At 41.0% G+C, this 22205-nt stretch overlaps 1 protein-coding gene across 1 annotated transcript in view; it reads right to left on the bottom strand.

The window, feature by feature from the left end:
- Positions 1–2448: 2448 nt before the first annotated feature.
- PIAS2 (protein inhibitor of activated STAT 2) overlaps positions 2449–22205 on the bottom strand; it is a 21110-nt gene continuing 1353 nt past the window's right edge. The window contains exons 2-13 of the mRNA XM_019610155.2: positions 21227–21351; positions 20553–20603; positions 20340–20430; positions 16096–16230; positions 13465–13570; positions 12779–12852; positions 11776–11936; positions 11083–11216; positions 10459–10630; positions 8162–8301; positions 6342–6379; positions 2449–5047 (exon numbers count right to left, since the gene is read on the bottom strand). Of these exons, the coding sequence (XP_019465700.1) occupies positions 4865–5047; positions 6342–6379; positions 8162–8301; positions 10459–10630; positions 11083–11216; positions 11776–11936; positions 12779–12852; positions 13465–13570; positions 16096–16230; positions 20340–20430; positions 20553–20603; positions 21227–21351 (1410 nt within the window). The 3' untranslated portion in view covers positions 2449–4864. The remainder of the gene's footprint in view (positions 5048–6341; positions 6380–8161; positions 8302–10458; positions 10631–11082; positions 11217–11775; positions 11937–12778; positions 12853–13464; positions 13571–16095; positions 16231–20339; positions 20431–20552; positions 20604–21226; positions 21352–22205) is intronic.

Here is a 22205-nt window from a genome sequence, read left to right as displayed (position 1 = left end):
TGGACTGGATGATCTTATAGGTCTTTTCCAACCTTGTGATTCTATGATATTTTGCAGTAGTACATGCTAACCCCTCTGTAACACTTAGCAGAGGTGAGCTGTTCTGCCTCCCAAGGTGAATTCTCCACTTTTGTGCAGTTTTTGTTTTGTAGTACTAAACCTGAGTCCTACCTCTCCTCTTTATCCTTAGAAAATCATGTCAAAAAAAAAAAATGAACAACTGTTAACATTACTAAGCTTAACATTGTGAACAACTTCATTTCTTCTTTAGACTGAATATAAAATCAAATGTTCTAAGTTTAAATGTCACAGACTTACTGTAAAAGGAATCTAGGGTATTGTTTTTCCTCCCCATCAGGCAAATTTCACAGTAGACCACATCTGAGCGATCACAGTCAAGAAGTCCAGCATTAGAACAAGAAAGATATATCACAATCAAGTCTATGTAAGCTTGCTTGCCTCTTTCATGTGTTATTTTCCTCTGTTTTTTAATATTACCTGTCTATGGTATGTGTAGCTGCAAAGCTGATGAGTTGTAAAGTCATTTGAAGCATGATTCTTCATGTCTGACAGTGACATAATGCTGTGACATTGAAATCTTACCATGTTTTTGTCTTCCAAGTACATCAAGGAACGTTGGCACTGTAGCAGAGCAACTATAGATGCCTAATCACTGCAAATTTTAAAATAATGAAATTATTGAAAGTAGCAAATTATTCAAGTGAATTATCTTCCCTTACAGGATAATTTCTTTGTGTATGAACTCTGACTTAGCCTTCACCAAACAGTATAGAGAAGGCTTGAGGTTTCTGATTAGCCTGACTGAATCCCCCATTAGTCTTGGTTTCTCCTTTGAAGGTCCAGCAGCTTTCCGTGTCACTGATGGTGCCCCTGTTGTGGTTGACTGTGTTTCAGGTAAGCAAGACCTTCTAATTACAAAAACCACAGTGTATTTTATTTTCTTCCTCTTTTTGGGGAAAAAAAAGGTAATGGAAGTTTTGTGTAAGTTGTAGTGTCTCACTGAATGCAGGAAGTTCAGTTGACTACTCTGAATTCCCCATGAAGTTTCAATGTTAATTAAATAGCTCATACTTTACATCATTTCCTGCTTGGTTTCACTGTGGCACGTGTGCCGTGTTTTGGATGAGGAGATTGAGTGTGAAGCACTCCTGGAAGCTATAAAGAGATGATAGTTATTTACGTTTTTGAATATTTGGGGTTGAGCAGTTTGGGGATCTGACGTTTTCTGCTTTAGTCTGTATGTTTGTGTTAATACTAATGAATTCTTAAAATATTTGCATATTAATATCTCTTCTTCTAGTGTATTATTGAAAAGTCTGGTGGACATATGATTACTGGAGCTGGCAAGAAGTTTGTCTTAAGGATCTGGAAGAAGATCATGCTTTACTCTAATTAAGGTATTCAGCAATTTTTGAGGACTGCAGTATATGGAATATGACTAGATATTAACCTTTGAAAATATAAAATCTGTTGTTGCTGGTTTCCTTAAAGCAACTTCCTTAAAACAATTTGAAACTTTTCAAAAGAGGACAACTGTGTAAGTAGTGACAGGAATTTTTTATTATATTAATGAAAGAACTTAGAATTAGGATGTAGATTTGAAGATGCAGCCAACAGTAAAACTAACTAGAAACAATGATGGCAACCACAGATGTGCTGCTGGAAAAGTTGTTTCTCTTGGAGTTAGTAGAATATGTCTATGCAACCAAAAACACATGGAGAGGAGACCATGAAAGATAACACTTTTTTTGTTACTGACATACAATCCAAAAAAAAGACCACAGTGGGATAAAAGGGACTTAAGAATTCTGATTTTATCAGCTCAAAGTTTTTCCCCCTTGTCTCTTCCCATCTTCAGATCACTGTTTGAAGTTGACTTTTTCTGGCCCTCAACTCATTGGCCTTTCCTGCCAGCAGAGGGTGCCAAAAGAACGTGTGGCATCTGCAAATTAAGACTCCAGTGTTGAACTGCCTCTGTACCCATCATTTTGAATCAAGGTCTTCCTCTGAAGCAAGTTGGATAAAAGCCGTAACTTTTCTACTACTGAGCCATCCCCTTCTTTTCTCTTTCCTTTCCCATTATGTTTTACCACTGACTTGAGATCTGGCACTGGTGGCCAGGCTTTTTCCACAGTGAATCTCTGATCACTGCAGATTTTGCCTGAAGGTCCTTATGGTACAAATTTTTACCCATGGCTGAAAGACGTAAGTGCACAGGCTTGAAGGAGGGCATCCCACCTCCAGATAGCTTTGTGGATTAGCTGTAGTCACGTGTTTCATGTGGGGGGACATGATGGAATTGCTCTGGGACCCCAAGTCTCCACCCACCACTCTTACAGGGCTTTTTACATCATGTTTTCATCCCTTCAGACAGTTCAGCAATCTCACACCTCACCTCATGATTAAGACCAGAAACAGCACCATCAGTAAGTTTTAAGCAGTTTATTCACAAGGGCTCTTGAGCCTCCCCCCACTCCTAGCTCATTTACTGTGCAATTGTGATGCAGAGAGCACCGACCAGCTGCAAGCCATTAAAAAACACTTCATGAGCAGCGTGGCTTTATTAGAAACAAATCATGCTAAAAACTGATCCTTAACAGATACAAAAAATTAACAGGTAAGGAAAGGAGAAGAAAACGGATGTAATATTAAGACCAGTGGGTATTGAGGATTGGTGTGAAAGATGATACAAAAGAGGCAATGAAAAACAGCAGTGCGGCATTAAAGATGAGAGTACAGAGCAGACAAGAGGTACAGTACATCCTGCTTCAACATTTCTTATCCATATGCTTAGTTCAAATACTGTAACAGTACCGGAAGGCAAAAAAGCACCAGACATTTGATGAAAGAAAGCATGAAACAAAATTAGGGAAAAATAAATGCTGGAAGTAGGGAAAGAGTAATCTCAAATACAGTTACTCAACAGAGAAACAACACTTGGAAAAGTTCCTATGTCAACATATACAGACAATACCATTATTCCAGCAGTACGGAAATGATTTTCCTGGTCTGTAACCTCTTCCACATGCAGCACTGCCTGCGTTATCCCCAGAAACGTGCAGGGCTATGCCCCACACGCTGAACAAGGCAGCACAGCAGAAGAGGAGGTTATTTCCATCTGATAACGTGGCCTTCTGGTCATGGCAGTTCTATGGTGGGACAAAGCATCATTCAGCCGTGAATTTATGACAGCTGCTCCAAAAGCAATGCCTCCCATTTCACGCTGTCAGCCCATGAAGTCAGAGGCAGATGATGGTATGGCAAGTAGACGCTGAACTTTCCCACCAATATTCCATTTTGTCACCATGTGACAGATGGCGGCGAAGGGGCAGTCCAACAGAATGGCATCTGACATGGAAATGTTTATGAAGCAAAGGTGTGGAACTGAATTCTTACATGTTAAAAAAAAAGAAGACACTCACTGATGTTCATTTATGAGCAACGGCATACAGGCACTCATTCATCACTGGTGAAAATACAGAGCTAACTAACAGTAGTGACTGCTGAAAAAGTGTTTTGTAGCTGAGACCATGCTCTATTCAAATTGCGTTACTGTGTCTTCATATCTGTTATCATTTCCATGGAAATAAATAGGAAGCATTGCTTTCAGAGCGACCTCTGTAGTTCAAGTCAAGAGGGAGCAGTATGCAGCTACAGCTGTTTTGCTCCAAGAAAAAATGCTTACACCATGGCAAGCCAGACTGCAGTATGCCCAAGCAGAATGCGGCTAATGCCAAAGTGGCAAAGGTGTGGATATGGCATCCCATAAAACAATTCTGCACTGGAGAAATGAGCAATGTGCTCTCTCCTTAAAAGTGTCATAGGAAACGGGCACCTCACTGGCGCATTAAGGGCAGAACTGGTGATGGCAAAGAAAGACACCAGGTGCTTTAAAGCAAGGAAGAACTTTGTCATCTCTTACAGTTATCAAATCAGAAACTCAGCTATGTCCCAACTGTGCATAGTTTGGGGTTTTGGTGGTGGGAGAAGCATCCCACTCTAATATGGCAGCACAGAGAGGTTGTACAATGCAAAGTTTGCATAGATAGCTTGCCCATCCCCAGCTCAAAAAACATTAAGAAGTCACAGTTAGGAGTGTTAAGTTTGTGAAGAATGTGAAATCTAAAAAAAAAAACTCCACTTAGAGCCCCTTCCCATCCATCCCAGGCAAGGGGAAAGTGGGGATCACAAAACATAAAAGTGAAGTCATGGCTATTTCACAAAGCTTCATTGTCTTAAGTTTATTACCGGCCCCAGTGAAAATATTAAAAATTCACCATCTACCTTTGCACCATTTTCTAGGTTGTTGTTTTTTTAGAGTGGTTAAGTGCCTTTTTTATTAAAAAAAAAAAGTTTGTTTTTACATTATTGCTGTTTTACAACAAATCATAGAATCACAGGGGTTGGAAGGGACCTTGAGATCAGTTACTCCAACCCCCTGCTAAATCAGTTCCCTACAGAAGGTCAAGCAGGAAAGTATCCAGGCAGGCCTTGAGTATCTCTAGAGAAGGAGACTCCACCACCTCTCTGGGCTGCCTGTGCTCTGTCATCCTCAAAATTAAACATTTGTTGTATCCATCCAACAACAACATGTCAGTTTCCCCAGAACAATGCAGAAGCATAAAATGCATGTTCTGAAGGGGCCTCTCCTATACCAATTATTTAATAAGCAAGAAAAAAAAGTTCTATCACTTCTGTCCCTAACATAAATGAATTAACTTCACTTTCCAGAAGGCAGATCCTTTCAATAAATATCAGAGTAACTTCGGAGATGCTGAAGTTCCAGAGATACAAGTAGCTGCTGTGTGCAATTTCTCCTGGAGTTCCAATGCTGCCTCTTGTTTCAGTCCAGTGAGATGATGTCAGGAGCGCTGCCGCTGCTGCTGGTTATAACTCCTGTCTCACTCCTGTTGGAAGAGCTAACGTGTGTGCTGCTCTCGTGGTGACTGGTCGATGTGATGATGCTGCCAGGCGTGCTGCTTGTTAAGGTTGAGGTGAGACTATCCAAAAACATAGGAGGACAGTACTGCTTGAAACAAACAATGAAAAATGAAGAGACTAACTGCACAAGGGAAATGTATGCTCTAAAGATACATCTTCCCTACAACAAGCACAACACAAGTGACTAGCAGGACCTCACTAGTGCATGCAGAGCAAGAACGAGAGTTCTTCCTTCCTCCCCCTAACCAGTCTGTGCCTCTACTGGCACATTAGGAAACACTATCATGACCACTATCAGGACCTCCCAGCACAGTGTCCAAATGGAAACCTGTAATGAACAGTGTCCCTCAAGGGTCCACACTGGAATTGGTACTACTGGGATCAGTACTACTTGTACCTTAATGACAAAGATAATGGCACCAAGCTGAGTGGTGCAGGTGACGCAGCCAAAGGAGAGGATACCATCCAGAGGGACCTAAACAGGCTGTGAACTGAATCAGGTTCAGCAAGGCCAAGTGCAGTGCGTTGCTCCCCAATTACAGAAATTCTGAGCACAAAATACAAGGTACAGGTAGAGAATGGATTGAGAGCAACCCTGCAGAGAAGGGCTTGGAGCACTGTCAGATGAAAAGCAGTGTGCACCTGCAGCCCAGAAAAGCCAATCATCCTGGACTGCAACAAAAGGAGGCCAGCAGGTCAAGGGAGATGATTGTCATTTTCTACTCTGCTCTCCTGAGAACTCCAGGTTGAGTACTACCTTAGTTAGGGAGACAGTGTTTCCCTCTTGAAGGCTATCAACTGTCTGTGTAAGAATCTAATTATAATCCAGAGATTTATATAACAAAAGTAGAAGCACCAGCTAGTTACTTTCGACCTGCAAAACTTCCACGTATAGCAAGGCCAATGGATTTCATGTGTTACACTGAAGGACTTGTAAAAACGTTCAATAAATGTGCCTAAACCAGTGACAATTTAGTCTTTACAACTCAATCTACAATTGTTATCAAAACCACTCGCATTGAAATCTTTACAGATACACAGTATAAACTAAAAGCATGAAAGACATAACAGCTGTATTCATGTCAGCACTGTGCAAGTACCTGGTATAGTAAGGCAAAGCAAGCTACCAATAATTTGCTGTGCATAGATTTAGAAATTTAGATAGATTTAAATTAATTTAGAAATTAAACAGAATCCTCTTTTAATACATTTTTTCCTCATTGCCACCTGTTGGTAAAATGTGTTTTCCTGGTCTGTGGTTAGATCTAAGCAAGTGGACTGCAAATATGATGTGAATGACAACATCCTGACCGTTACTGAAGCAGTGTTTCATAGAAAACACACTTGGAAGTTAAGCCCTTGGCAGTTAAGAAACATACCTGTGATTCAACTGGAATTAGTGAAAGGAAATCCAAACCTAGAAAGAAAAGAGGGATAATAAACTGACGTGTCTTCCTTCTCTTCATACACAACAAGTTTAAGGAATTTCTGCTGTTGTCGTAGAACAGATTTTTGCAATTGCTATACAGTTTCTAAATGAAGTATACCACTGTGACACCACTCTCAACGACTTCAGGCAGCAGCAAAACACGTTTTCTAGTACAAGTGGCTCTTTTAAGAATGAGGATGACAATGATGTATTATTCACTGGATATTGCAGGGTGGTTCAATGTGGTTGCTTAGATGGAGGTTGCCATTTGGAGCTGTTGTTCATAACACAAGTTTCACTGCATATTGTACCTGACTTGGCCAAACTGGGACATGAAGAGTGTCATCACATTAAGGATGCTGGAATGAAGTAAAGTCACAACATGCACAAGTCCAAAAACAAGCAGCAGGTCTCTTCCTCCACCCATAGGCAGCCAATAAGGAAACATTTCTAATATCATCCCCGTTTTGCGTCTAGACAAATAAAAGGAACGAAGAAGAGGAAACTACAAGTAGTTCAAGGTAATCCTCTACGAGCAGTGACAACCAGCGCCCATCCTTTGCCATTAGCACGTAAGCATTTAGGGCAAGATGTTTAAAAAACACAAAATCAATGAGAAATCGCAGCCATTTCTATTTCAAAATCTTGGCCTTGTGTTTGCTATGCCAACAGAAAGAAATGGTAAGCTTTCTCCCTCCCTCTCTTGTTACAGTACAGATCTGTTTCAGCCAGTGGCTTCTCTACTCTTCTCCATTACAGAAAATTAAAGAAGAATTTTAAAGGAGATGTAAGATCAGCTGCTTTTACAGAATTCACAACTTTTGTTCATACACATGCTAGAACTTCAGGTAGCAGACATGAACAAAGTTCTAGACTTCCATTCTCTCAGCTTAGTCTTCTAACCAATTTGGAAAGAAAATGAATTTCTTAACAAGGGAGAAGTGGAGGGAGGGAGCAGTGAGGCAACCAAAACGGACAGAGAAACAAGAGGAATGATATCCATCCCAGTGCCAAACTGAAAGAAGGTGAAAAAACCCAGAGATGCGGCAGGGGAGAAATGGAGACAGGCAATGGAGCGGGGCAGGGGAAGGACAGGAGGCCCACGTGACACCTGCTGTCACAATCACCATTTCCTGGGCTCTAGGTTCACTACAGCCGACAGAGAACCCCCAGAGTCCCTACACACAGCGTTCTTTTCAAGGAGCCAGGATAGAAAACAATCAGTATCCCCACCTTTTGTCTGATATTTAGCAGCAGTGTTGAAGAATACATCATAGGCATTTAGGGTTTGTCTAGGTAAAGAAAGTCAATAGAGGTCAGCTTACATATTGTAGCTCACCTTAACCTTTTTCATACAGTCTAGACAGAGCACCACTAGAATTAGCTAGCAGAAATCTCTACATTTAGGGCTGGGATGAGTCAGTGCCATTACATATCTCAATCTTAAATAAGCAGCTACTCTCCCTCACATCTACAACAAGTAACAATCAGGTGTTTACACACAGTCTAATTGGATATATCAAGAAGTGCTTCTGGCTGCCATTCCAGAGTGCCAATTTGAGGATGTACCCCAGAAGCAAGGTTTTTCACATCACTGTTGGAAGTGCAATCTGAAACTGAAAGACAGCTTGTACTAGACTCATCTAGGCATCATATCAGGGCAATGCTATATACAATCCTGTCCCATCTAAAGAAGTTAATTTCCGACTTTCACCCACCCCGCATATTAACATTCTCTCAGAACACGCATTAAAAATAATCACCACCTACCTGGCAAGTCTGAGGAAATGCTGGACATTGGTGGGTGGTGGAATGGCACAGGGTAGTCTGTTAATGACGGAGGAATAGCAGCAGTATCAACCGTTGTCACACTGGGCACTCTGACAGAGGATGGCTGATACATGAGAACCCTGTTTTAAAGGCACAGCATGTTACAACCAACCTTGCCATAAATTACAGAAGAGACATTATGCACTCTCATTCACAGTCACCACATTACAACACAGCTACAGCATGGCTACTCACTACACAGTATTCCACTCTAATTTCCTTTCATAACAGTCTTCATAATAACATCATATCTTGGCTCTCAATAGCAGCTGTGACATAAGAGCAAGTTGAGATTAAAATAAAGTACAGTGCTGGAGTCACTCAGAACAATCCAAGTGGACATGTATCTGCAGAGTACCCTGTGGGACAGGTGGCCTGAGCCAGGAGCAGAGCATTCCAAGTCCTTCTGCTACTCCTCAGCTGTAGCATTAAGGATGCAGCATGACCATGATTCATGACCCCTACAGCAGAAACTTCCAAGCCTGGAGTTCAGTCTCAAACTTATCCTGACCAACAGCCAAACCTTAGCTACGTTCAGCTCTCCAAGCACACAGCCTGTCACAAAACCCTTCTGTATCTAACCTTCTGCATACTTTGCAGCACTGTTAAAGACCATGTAAGAGGCAATGTGGCACCCCACCACCTGCACCAAGCGTTTCATATGCTTCCTGTCAGGTAACAACAGCAGTCCCACTTGCAGTTGTCCTGTATTCCTCTTTTCAACTCACCAGCAATGAGTTGCCATCCAATCTTCCCCCATAAACTACTGTGCAGTTACACTACTGGTTTCAGACACTTGGATTTCAGACCCTCAAGCACCTCCTGAACATCAGCTCTCTGCTGTTGCTGCCAAAAGGCCACCTCACAATAGCACCAAACCTGGTATTCGAGCAACATTCTTCACAGAAGGCAAGCTGTTCTCCAAAAGCCTGGGCCTAAACCACGATTTCAAGAAGGAAAACATGCTACTTCCATACCCAAACACTGAGGAAAATGAACTGGTTAGATAAACAAGAGCATTCAGTCCTACAGTTACAACTGCAGGCAGTCACCTTGGACAAACCCAGGAATTTAGGAAGAATCTTAACATCTTCTGGAACTTCATTAAGAGATGTGTTTGTAGCTATTTTTTTATATCAAAATAAGAAAGTCTCTTGGGGTAGAACCTCTTCACAGCATTTACAACAAGCAACAGTGTTCCACCACCACTACTGGAGGTAGCTGATTAACTATTGCTTGCCAAAGACTACACATTGCTGTTGAGTACAGACAGCACAGCACAGCTGCTCATCACTTCAAAAGGCAGCAAAACAGAAAGGTTTGTTTTTATTACTGCTGTTTTTAGAAAAAGAGAAGCCACCAGGCTGAGAGAGACACACCTTGTGCATGCAGTTGGACTAACCAGAAGGCCAACATAAAGCCAATACTTCAAGGTGCCACATGGAGCAGTGCCTTCTGGAGAACCCAACCAATGCCCTCTTCTCCCTGCTTTGCTGGTTGTGCACTCTCAGCTCTCATGTCCTGCGGCCTAAGAGCAAGAACAGCGTGGAAACCACAAAGACTGGCTATAGTCAAACTGCACAGATCATGGCAAACAGAAGGCAGAACAGTAAAGCAGTCAGTTAACTCTGCATGATTCAGGGCAAGGAATTGAGACAACAAGAGAAGCCCTTGGCTGTGTTAACCAAGGCACAGAGCTGACTGACAACCAAGGCCAGCAACCATGAGCAAGACGTTTCAGATTCTAACAGCGAGACAGAAGAAATAAATTACTGTCTTGATTCAAAACAAGGAAGTGCCTTCCTCCCCTTCCAAGTTTGAGAGGATGGAGAAAACATGCAACACAGCTCTGTTTCCTGGGCACCAGAGCACATGATAAAGGGTAAAAGGCAGTGAGAAAAGTCTTTAAGATGACAGTAGCTCAACAAGAATGCATGAAGCTCCTGAAATTGGGATAATCTAAGAGAGTTCTGTACAGTAGCTTAATTGGTTTCCTTTTCTACAGATAAACATCCCTGCAAACACAGCTTCAGCATGTCTTCTGAGAGATGCAAACCTATGCAATAGAGGTTTGCCTGCACAGAGGTACAGTAGCAATATAACCTTCTGAAAAGAGAGGCCTAGAAGTTCTCCAAAAGTTCAGAGCTGGATCCCAATGAGAGTGCTGAGTCGGTATGTCTACACATCAGTTTATCTGACACACAACAGAATACCAACTAACTTCAAAATTGACAAACCCTTTGGTTGGGCTTCCTTGCGTCTCAGACATGAATATGCACTTCCTTTTGGCTGGAGGATCTTCCTCTTCATCAGAAGAGCTTTCTATAGTCAAGTCAATAACATCAACTTTCTTCTTGTTTACCTCACTGGCCACTGTCACAGAACATGGTTTGCTAACAACACTGGAACCTAAACCAGAAAAACAAAATATTAATTTTTGTATTTTTTTTTTTAAAGCTGCTGACATCAGCAGTTCCAATTTGCGATAGAGCCATTATCTCAAATCCTGTATTAGCTCATCTTTAAGACCACTACGGAGGCCACTACGACCCAGGAATAGTTTTATTAGTGGTATTCTGTGTTACATTAAAGCTTATGTTCAATTTTCTCAATTTCCACTTAACAGTTTTAGGCTATAACAAGAGCAACAGAAGTGTTGTTATAAAGAACAAAAATAAAACTTACACTTGCAGAGACATAGCCTTTTCTTTTTACATTAAATGAAAAAGTGAGAAGAATTAAGCACACCCTCCATGAAACAAATATCGATGTCCACATCCATCATCCCAGCTACAAACACCAAGCCTCCAATGCATCAAGCCTTTTAGTTGATTTACGACCAATATCCATGATGTACTCACTTTCTATTTTGGTGCACTGTGGACTTGACACTTTAACAGCATCTTTTTTAGGCCTCATAGGGCACCAGGAACCATCTTCCTGGAATTTAATCTCATCCACATCTGAACATTCATTAAGGATTTCCATAAAGAGTCTGAAAAAAATGAAGTGGTTTTAACATTTGGTTCCAGACTTTGGCTAAGTGAAAAGGAAAGAGCTGAGAAACTATGATCAACATCAACCCACAGTTGAACTCCCTGGTTTATCTTACCTGATGACCTGCAGTTGTAGCCTTCCCCAGCAAGCATACATGAAAATCCAGAGTATTCCAACCCACCCATTTTTTACTCCAACATTACTGCAATTCAGAGATTTTCACAAAGTAGGAACCATCATCCTTCAAATCAATTTTAAACTTTTTAACTCAAATTGTGTCAAAGTTAATAGCTTCAGAGATAGGCTCATGTAAAAGGAAGACAGCCTGAGATGTCACATTTGGATTTCTCTACAGGAGATATGCTGAGGCTCAAAAGTTGGATGACTCCATTAGGAGATTAGTTTACATAGTTTGTTACAAAGGAAGAGAAGCTAAAGGATTCTAATGGTTCCTCCCAGTTTAATTTATTTTAGAAAAAAAAAAAAGCTAAATTATCTATCAAGTACATTATGAAAAGTTGGAAATAGTTCTGCAGTCTGCAAGCCCATTCTCTTACCCATCTAGTATCAGGCTCTCATAAGCTGCCTTTTTGTCACAGACAGGACAGATCCAGGTCGGCTTCTTTTCATTCATTTGGAGATAAAGAGCAGCATCAAAACACTGCAGGTGTGTGCAAGTGACAGCCCGGCATGGGATTGTCAGTCTCATTTTCCCCAGCTGCAAAGATGCATTTAAAGAGTGTCAGAGAGAAGAGAATGAAGCAGACTTGTATGGCTAACAATGAAATGAGACAACCAGCAAGGAACCATCCTTTCTCACTACAAACTCAACACCAAGGTCACTGCATGCAAAATCCACTCCATCAAATCACATACATTGTACCTGAAGGAACAATAAAGCAGTCCTCAAAGTCTTTCCCGATTTGAAAACGATCAGGTTTTTTAATCTACAACATTACCTCCAGGATTTTGATTTTTATTAGAGAGACTACTAAAGTACCTATTTTGTCACTTCAAGGTTTTGTGAGCTGCAGTCACGTTAGAATGGCATTATACCCCTGTCAGTTAAGACTTAACTGACAAGTCACAACAACACCAGTTTCTGCCTGGAAGAGAAAACCATTTAGCTGTGACTTTGTTACAACATGATCAGGTTATTTTCCAGTTTTAATAGTGGGCAGTAAAAGCAAAACCCCAAAGAGCAGATGATCCAAAGTGCTGTTTCTCACTGTGCCCTTTATTTACTCCAACACCCTGCCCAACCAGACGATGCCTCAATACACAAGATCATTTCATCTAAAGGTCTCAACATATATACACATAAGTAGCAGTGTGATTCTGACAGCATTGCAGCTGGGGCATTCACAAGTTCAAACCTGTTGGTGGAACACTGCTACAACCAGCGGCTTACAGATGCACCCTTCTCCCTGTTACATCTTAATGAAGCAGTATGTAATGAAATCCCATTGCACTTCCATATCAGGTCTCTTAAGAGCAACCCAACTCTGCACTACAGATGAAAACACAAATCTGTACATGGCAGCTCCCAGCCTTACTTACAGGGCACATCAGAGACACCCGCAGACTGGTGGTGGCAATCTCACTGTCAGGATCTGCTGTTAGTTTTTCTTTAACTATAAAAACAAGTTAAGAAGTTATAGACAGACACCACTGTTTACAGCCCTAATGTTCATTCAACAGCACATACATGGTGTTTCTAGCTATCTAAAACAACTGAGTATCTAAGAAGCTAGTTCGTAGCTAATACCAGTAGGAATAGCTTCACTGTTCATAGGTAATGGATAAACAGCACATCATGAGATTTTTTTTTATGTGTAGCAGATGCACTGCTAGCCATAGGTTAGCAGGGTAGACTCTACCTAACACATAAGAAGAAAAAATAATGATCAAGGAGTGAGGTACGCAAACAAGACAATCAGCAACACATGCAAGTGAAGAGAATGCATATTTAAGACACGTATCTGCACCTCACTGCCCACGACAGTAGAAAGTGCTCACAGCATTCCGGTAGCATTTCAGTCTCTAAGTACTCCTCCCTATGGGTTAGGGACTTGTGCTGAACCATTAACAGCTACCTCAGCAACAACAAAAGGAACCATTGATATTCTAGTCATGGGCTTTCTTTTCTAAATGCTGCAATTCTCCTAAGTATTATCAGTTCTGGTTTTAAAAGAGCCATTAACCACTTCTAAGGAAAAATTAATGGGAAAATTACTTTTACTTACTTAGTGCTCTGGAATGATCAGGGTTTCTGATACCTTTCATTTTTAACCTCTGCAAAAGCATAGCTGAAGTGAGCTGACGAACGAGATACACAGACATGGAGTAACTCTACAAAAAGAGTAAGTAAGGATGAGATATTGATTTAATACAGCAATTCTCCAACAGATCACTTACACTGTTCTAAGTAAGACTAAAAACATGCTGATTTTTTTCCTTGGTATTATGAAGGTATTTTGAAAAAGCACTGACAGATGCCTTCATTGCTGTGAAAAAGTCCACACTTTGCCTTAATTCTTCTAACCAAGTCAAATATGCAAGTTGCAATTTAACTGCAAAAAAGCCTTATCCTTCACAACTAAGACACAAGGTAGGCTTCTTCTTGAGAAGTTAAATGGAAGATTAAACATGCAATCTATAAGAGATTCTCATTCACACTCCTAAACATCTCTCTTTTTGTGCTGTCATTAATGCAGAGCTCAAAGACAAACTTGCTATAAAGTAAAGATGAACATTCTTTCAGGTGCAAACTCCACCTTCAGAGGGCACACAGCTGCACAAGTTGACAGCTGGACTTGGTAACCTTTGTGGTCTCTTCCAACTTTAATGATTCTGTGCACTAATTTCTTTGCACCTGTACTCTGGGTTGCCATTCCCAGGCCAAGTCTCATTTCAGCCAGTCTAGAGGAGCAGTACGGTGCATTTCTCAGCAAATACTGTTGTTCCTTCACTCATGCCTCTTGCCAGCTTCCCTTGTTCAAGATTTCTGCTCTTCTGGGTCACCAATGAAGAGAAGAATCTGCAAGTCCCACAACTGCAGAATGATAATGGTTTCATCCGCAGGACACACAACCTACAATGCTTTATTTTCACACCCTGCAGTCGCCTTCTTATGCTTCCTGTACTAATGTTTAAGTGCATCTACCAACCTGCTCCTGCTTTACCAGCAATATCAAGAACAGCCCTCACTTCAATGAGCAGATAAAGTGATCAAAATACACAGGAAGATGCTGAGACAAATGCCTTGCTTGTCCTCCCAAGAACGACCACATATTGTCCTGTCTATTGCCTACAGCATCTCCCTCATAACGAAAGGCTGAGACCTTCATTCTTTTGCTGAACATAAACTTCCCACTTTCGCTTTAAAATTTTATTTAATTTATGTAGGTTTATACTGGAGCCTTACTTCAAGGATACGGTGCCTCCAGACCTGATTTTGATGTTAAAGAAATCATAGAATGGCTTGGGTTGGAAGGGACCTCAAGAATCATGAAGCTCCAACCTTCCCCAGCCGCAGGCAGAGCCACCAACCTCCACATTTAATACAAGACCTGGCTGCCCAGGGCTCCATTCAGCCTCGCCTTGAAGAGATAAGCTACACTGATAAGAGAGTCCAGGAGGACTTCCAGAAGAACAAGGGATCTTCTATTTACTTCAAGGGGTACTTCCCCTTCTTTCTTTAGTAAACTCACAGGTAGATTTCTAAGCAGTCACCTGCCCATTTAGAAGACTAACTCCTTTAAACTCTAATGACTTCACATTCCTAAATGAGGAGTTCAACTACAGGCACCAGAAAGCAACACATGACATTAAAGCAACACATGACATTTCAGTCACCACTTACTCTACCTCCTGCCGTTTGAAGTCCAGCATGCTTTTCTGCCACCTCTCCATGAAGTCTACATGTGCACTCTGAAGACATTTCAGTCATCTTTCTCCTACCCTGCTGTCCATTCTTGCCTGTATCTGCACTTCTTCCTCAAGCTGCCCAAGCTACCAGGAAAATGCTTCATTGTTAACAACAGGCACGTCGTACAGATATCCTGTATTACAAACACCCCGTGGTTCAACTGAGCACTTCTAAGACACACCAAGCCCAGAAGCAACTGACACCAGTAGCCTGACTCCTCCCAGGAATGTACCACCTAAAAGCTTTCTGAACAGGAAATTGTACTTGTGTTTAACTCATAAGTGCAGTTTTAACTCAAGAAGTCATTTTCATGTAAAACATTAATCTCAAAAGAATAAAGAAGGAAATAACCGCTAAGCAGTTCTTCCTATGAAATAAAAATTGCCTTTGTAGAACGATTTGAAATTTACTCTGATTGAAAATATAAAAACCTGAGAAACAAGTATACCCCATCATGACGCCTTGGCACATCTGCTCATTTTACAAAGAACTCTCCATTGAGCAGTTGCAGAAGATATTGAGAAAAAAGCTTTTGAAGACATGGCTACGTAACCTCATGTTCATAGTACTACATAATCAGGCTACAAAAAAGCACGGAGATTCCCTTTTCATTGTGTCTGAACTGTTTTATATTTACATCACAGAAAGATATGAGTGTTTTTGACATATCTCAGGCAACTTCTAATAGCAAAGCTGACAGAAAAGCTCTCAAAGAAAGCCACACAACTCTTGGAATTCCATACGGAACTCTGTAATCCACACGCAAGTTTTTCATGTTACTACAAGCTACCATGCTTCTGGAGCTAGCTTTGTTTCCTAGCACTGATGGTAAGTTTAGCCACTGGTCATACTATACCTTGCCAGCAGTATCAAGCAGTGGATTAGAAGCAACACTAGACGAGGTTATTTAATCTACTGCCCACGTCCTACAAAACAGACAGCTTACCTTTCCAATTTCAGAAGCCCAGGAAATGGAAATCTGGTTTGGCACTGCTGATGACAACCTAACTAGAGAGGTTATATTCAAGGGGCGCCCAGGTCGCTTCTGTTCGATCCCATTTTTCGGTGGTGGAGCATATCCCTATGAGGGAAAAAAACAACAAACCAGTGAAAGCATTACCCCAACAACCTGTTAGCTTTGAACTGATCTTCTCCTACACTGATCTGTGGGAAACAGAAAAGCCTTGAGATTTTCCAGACTGGAGACTGAAGTCAAAATTTGTGAGAAATATCAGTTGACAGTTCTTACTACACATCAACAATTTTCAAGCAATTTTAAAGGAGTGCTGAAAAGATAAGAATTTTGATCCAGGCAGGTTTACTGGACATGTAAAAATCAGTGTTGATGCTTTATCAAAAATAGAAAAAATGTTATATTGATGCTCCCCCCACACACCCAGCTTTGCCTTGCACCACAGAGAGCTTCATTAGCAGCAGGTTGTCATCTGTACACTCAGTGAACATGAGTTGTGCATAGCATATCTGGTACATGAGAGAGCTAAAAGGCTTAGCTGCTATCAGAAATTGCTGCTATCAGAAGCAAATTTAAATACTTTTAAATTTTTCAAAACTGAAGGAAACCTGGACAGCTTCTCTCTGCAGTTTTATTTCATGGTTTATTTCATTTCTCCAGTGGGATGAAGTTCAACAAGTGCGAAGTTCCACACTTTGGTCACAACTGCCTCACACGTCACTGCAGGCTTGGGACAGAACAGCTGGAAGGCCGAAGGGAAGAAATGGAGTGTGTTCAGAGAAGGGCAACAGAGCTCTGAGGGGTCTTGAGCAGAATTGTTATGGGAAGCGGCTGGGAAACTGGGATTATTCAGTCTGAAGAAGGTGAGGCTCAGGGGAGACGACATAGCCTTGTACAACTGCCTGAAGGGAGGCTGTGGCAGGGTGCGGGTCAGACTCTTCTTCTAAGCAACTGTAACAGGACATGAGGCAACGGCCTCAGGTTGCACCAGGGGAGATTCAGGTCGGAATTTAGGAACAATTTCTTCTCATAAAGAGTGGCTAGGTGTTGGCACAGACTGCTCCGGGAATGGTGGAGTTATCAGCCCTGGAGGTGTTTAAGGAAAGGGTAGGGGTAGTACTTAGGGACATGGTTTAGTGGGCAATACTGGTGGAAGGTGGGTGATCAGACTAGATGACCTTGAAGGTCTTTTTCAACCTTAAAGATTCTATCCTGTGATTTCCTATATGTCACTGATTAACTCACTGGAGCCCTTTTGCTTCCTGACAAGCACGTGCTTCCAAGCAGAGAACACTTGTGCTTTGTGAAGCAGCACGTGGCCTAACTGCAGCTCATCCTGCAACAGTCACCACAAAAGCAAGCCAGTCCATAAGAGGAACTCAGAGTCTGTTTTGAGTTCAGACAACCTGCAGTCCACTCATCTCAAAATCTCATCTTGCATCAGAAAAACGCCAACCAGAGACCTGCATCTTGCACAGAACTGACTGTCACATTTCATTGAGTTCAAGTGTTGTCCTACACTAGAAACTATCCAGGACCAACATGCTGAAAAGCACGTGCTTAAAACAGTTAACACGAACATTCACAGCTTAACACTTCAAAACAAGAGTGAAGGAACCAAATTCTGAAAGTATTATCTAGAGTAACATCCAGAATTGCTGACTTTAGCAATCACCAGAAATGGTCCAAGAGAGCACACAAAACATGCTCCCCTGTTCATCTAATGATACAGGAAAGCAATCTGGAAAACTCTTTTTAGTTTTTAGTTTAGCTAGCAGTTTATACACAACAGTAAGCCTTCCACGGGAACCTGATTAGCAGTCTCTCTGCAGAGTGTTCCCTGTCACATCCAACAGCACCACACAGCAAAGGTTCCTAAGACACCTCTTCCAGTGACAGCACAGAAACATAGGGCTTCAACTGCCAGGCCAGAGCTGCAGGCAATAACTGCTGATCAACTCTTTTAAAGAACCTTTTGCTGCTCCAGAAGATGAGTGACAGGAGCTACTAGGAGTCATGCCATGCGTGCTTTATCACAGAACATGGAGGCAGCAGATGTACAAGGACTGCTAGCTTCACATTTAAAAGAAGGAATGATTTGTCATTTCTTCAAATCAGATGTGACAACTGTAGTCATTTGTAGGATTTAAATCCCATCATTTCACAGTAGCAAGTTGGACCTTTTAGTGAGTTCATAAGGACAAACACAGCATCATTTTAAGGGGGATTATACTGTACCAAACACAATGACAAGTTCCTTCCTGTTCAGCTCTAAGATAAAGTGAGGCTGCATTACTTCCAAGGGATCAAGAATGCAAGTTTCACTTTTTTTATTATTTTTTTCTTACTCTTTATTATTTTAGTCTTACTCACATATGCTTCATTTCAGTTAAGCTTTGTGGTTTTCTTCCACAAAGCAAAGACTTTCAGGATTCAATCTTGTACTCCTAAAACACATTTAAGCCCTTCCCAGCTTTCTGTGACTTTAATACAGGAGCTTGCCTACCATAATCAGCATGGTCTAACACTGCTCAGTTTGGTGGCCAATTCCAGTGGCTACCATTTGCCAAAATTATTTGTTTATAAGTCTTCCACGCTTCTTGCAAGAACCATATCAGTAAAAACATGCTGGACTCTGCTGTAACCAGAAAATGTATCAGAAGAGCAACCAGGCAAGAACAGAACCTGACATCACTCACTAGTTCCCTACGACTACTGAGTTGGACAACAGTGATCCCTGAGGCAAAGAAGCTCCTACATTTTCTGAATCACCAGTGGGATGCAGACAGTTACCAAATAAACAGGTTAGAGGGAAAGAAAACTTGGCCAGAGCGCTCAGGCTGAGACTGTTAATCATTCAGCTTACACTGAAGAAATAAGGAAGTTGCCAAGATGAGTTATTTATTCACTTTCTCATTTCATGTTCTTTTGAACAGTTTGAAGAACTATGTGCAAAAAGAAACTACGGCATTTAGACCTAAAGCAAAGTGAGAATTCAAGATTATAGAATTTTTGCTATGACACGAGATGGATAGCATAACACAGCGTCACCTGCTCTGAGCTATATTAGCAGTACTGAGAATCATCAGAGCTTGATATCTCCAGGATAATATCACTCAATTCGTCAGGGTTCCTTGAAGAAAGACATCTTCTGAAGAAAGGAAGTCCTCCTATGTTCCTCACAGAACATAGTTTGTGTTTGACAAGAGAATACCTCAAAGAAACTTTTATAAACTGAAGACAGAAGAGTAGTGATGCGCTAGTTAAAGAAACAGATGGAAAAGGTGAGGAGAGTCACTTCAGCCAAGCAGAGGTAAGGAAACAGTCACAGTTGCATATGAAAGAGGGGACAGTTGCAGGGCGAAAATAGGACATGTTAAACATACCTGACAATCTGATATGCCAAGAAAGTAGCATGCGTTCTGAGATAAAAACGTTTCACGCCTTCACTCCCCATCCAGTATTTTACAATCACACTGCTGAAAAACCCTTTCTGCTACTTTATCCATCTTACAGAACTTCTAGAACCATGTCAGAATGGGCAGGGGTATGGGTTTAACCCCTGTTCTATTTATCAAATTACCCATTTCAGTGATTATTTTTTTTTCCCCAAAAAACGAAGAGTGCTTCTTTTTGAAATATTCTAGCCTTGCAGTGCCCCTGTACACATAGCAACTTTTAAAGCATAAGACACCAGCAAAGAGCACAACTGCTAACAGGACCAGTAACTGCTGGTACCCTAGAATCTGCTGCACTTCATCCCTGTGATGAACGCAGCTCTAACCAGAGAGATGCAGAGCTGCACGCAAACATACACAAAAGGTGACACTGTTTCCTTGTAACAAGAAGGAACTCAGGCCAACAAACAAATAGATACCCAGCACAGTGAGGGATATCGCCAATCCAACCCAAACTCAGTTCTAAATAAGGGAGACTCCTCATGCACACACTGGTTTGTTTCTGAATTTTTTTCAGTGTTAACTGCAGAGATGAGGTTTGCTACAAGTGGCTAAAGCATAATTAAGCTGTGCAGTGGCTTTAACATAATTAATAGCAGCAATGGCTACCTTACCCAGGCACGGTTTGCGCGTTTGCTAGCATTAATGCCTAGGGAAACTGTAATGATAGCAATAAAGTGCTTGATTGTTTTAGCAAACTAGCATTACAGAAACAACAGACAAGTCAAAGAAACAACAAATACATGCAAACAAGCTTACCGGCAATGGAAACAGCTTCCCATTTACTTTAATGCACAAACTATTAGGGTAATTATCTTCTTGAGGACAGCTGGTCTCTGCTAGGCATAACCTATAGTCCCAAAAAGAGAAAACACTTTCAGCTGACACTACATTTATGTGTCTCCACAAACATTAAGATTTACAACTTCTTAACTAGCTAAGAAGCAGAAGAGAACACCATGAAAAAGATACCTTAGCTGAACTTGGACTGTGTAATCTCTCCTGCCCCCTGGCAAGAAGTCCCTACAACAAAGAGAAAGGAAAAGTACCTGTTTAGACAGCAGTCATACATACAAGTGGTACACCTAAGTCAACACTAAGTTTTGCTTTTATTTTATTAAGCTATGAACAAATCTTACAAGTGACACCTCTGTTAAGCTCCTTTAAGTTAAGCATGTCTTTAGGATCACCATCTTCTGTCAAGACTTTATTGCTACTACAAAATATGATGTTGCCAGAGAGGGATGAAAAGCTAATTATTTTGGCTCACACCACAGTTCTTGCAAGAACATGAATCCCAGGACAAAAGATAAAAGCAGCCTTCCATTTCTGCAGCCAGGAAACACATATAGGATAAAAGCTTACCATCTTTCTAAGTAGTCACAATCATCTGAAACAATAATTTTTAACTCCTTAGAAGCATCAGATTCACCCCACCCACACTTAAGAACTGTGCACAATAACCATAATAAACAACTATAATAACTATAATAAACAAACTATAATAACTATAACAAATACAACAGCTGAATCCATCTTAAATTCTGTGAGGATTATCATTCCATGCTTGCACAGTTGTGGGATGCATCAAAAAAGTAACAAAAAAAAAATTCTCTTCCCACATTTTTGCAACACTTGCTTCTTACCTGGAAATACAGATTTCTCTGACCTGCTGAGGTGTCAAAGCAAAGATAAAAAATTTTTCTTGGAATCGTTGAATACTGCTCTGTACTAGAAAGAGAAAGAGACAGAAGAGGTTTAACCATGCTGCCTAAAGTCAATGATTAGAAGAGGTTCTGCAATTGAGTTTTTCCTCAAACAAGGCACAAGGCACTTATGTTCATAATCAAATTGCTGTTGAACAACAAGTAACTGTCAAGAAGAAGGCAAAAGAACAAATCATTCATTCAGCCATATTCAGAAGGCTTAATATCACTTTACACTTCAGAACTAAAGCAGCTTGGCAAGCTGCACTGTAATCCTTGAGGGAAGAAAGGTACCAACAACAAAATATAACACTGAATACTTGGAGAAAGAAATACCAGAGAGATGTTTACAACTGTTTTATCCTACAACAGTAGGAGAATGCACACCATGTGTTTTTAATGAGCAGCTGGAAAATTATTCCATACAGAAACAGCTATGGTAGTCAAGCACAAGACATGTGTACACTGCAACATTTGAAACCTCAGCCCAGACCTCACACAAAAAGAATGTAAGTCCAGGTGGAACAAATACAAGCACCAAATCATAAGCATGACATACTGTGTGTATATTTGCACATGTTTAAAATGGAAATGATTTTGCTATTGAACCAAGTGTGGATCAGAGCTAAGCCCCACCTGTGCAACACAACCAAAAGCCAATTTTTCAAGGGAAAGATGAACTCTCACGCAGCTTATTTGAATCAGCTCTTTTCTTCAGCTTTGGAAATGCTTATGAGGAGCAAATGTTTCACTAAGGGAGTCTCCACGTTACAGTTAATTTCTGCTATTCTGTTGGAAAAAGCGACCACAAGGCTGGCAATAAATCTAGTTTACTGTGAGCCAATAGTTGCCACACTATCATCTTCCTGAATTCTGGCCCCCAGCACAAGAAAGACATGGAGCTGTTGGAGAGGGCCCA

This window comes from Meleagris gallopavo, chromosome Z (assembly GCF_000146605.3).
Source record: "Meleagris gallopavo isolate NT-WF06-2002-E0010 breed Aviagen turkey brand Nicholas breeding stock chromosome Z, Turkey_5.1, whole genome shotgun sequence".
NCBI classification, from domain to species: domain Eukaryota; kingdom Metazoa; phylum Chordata; class Aves; order Galliformes; family Phasianidae; genus Meleagris; species Meleagris gallopavo.
Note: the sequence above shows the minus strand (reverse complement) of the source record. Positions and strands in the feature narration are given on the sequence as shown.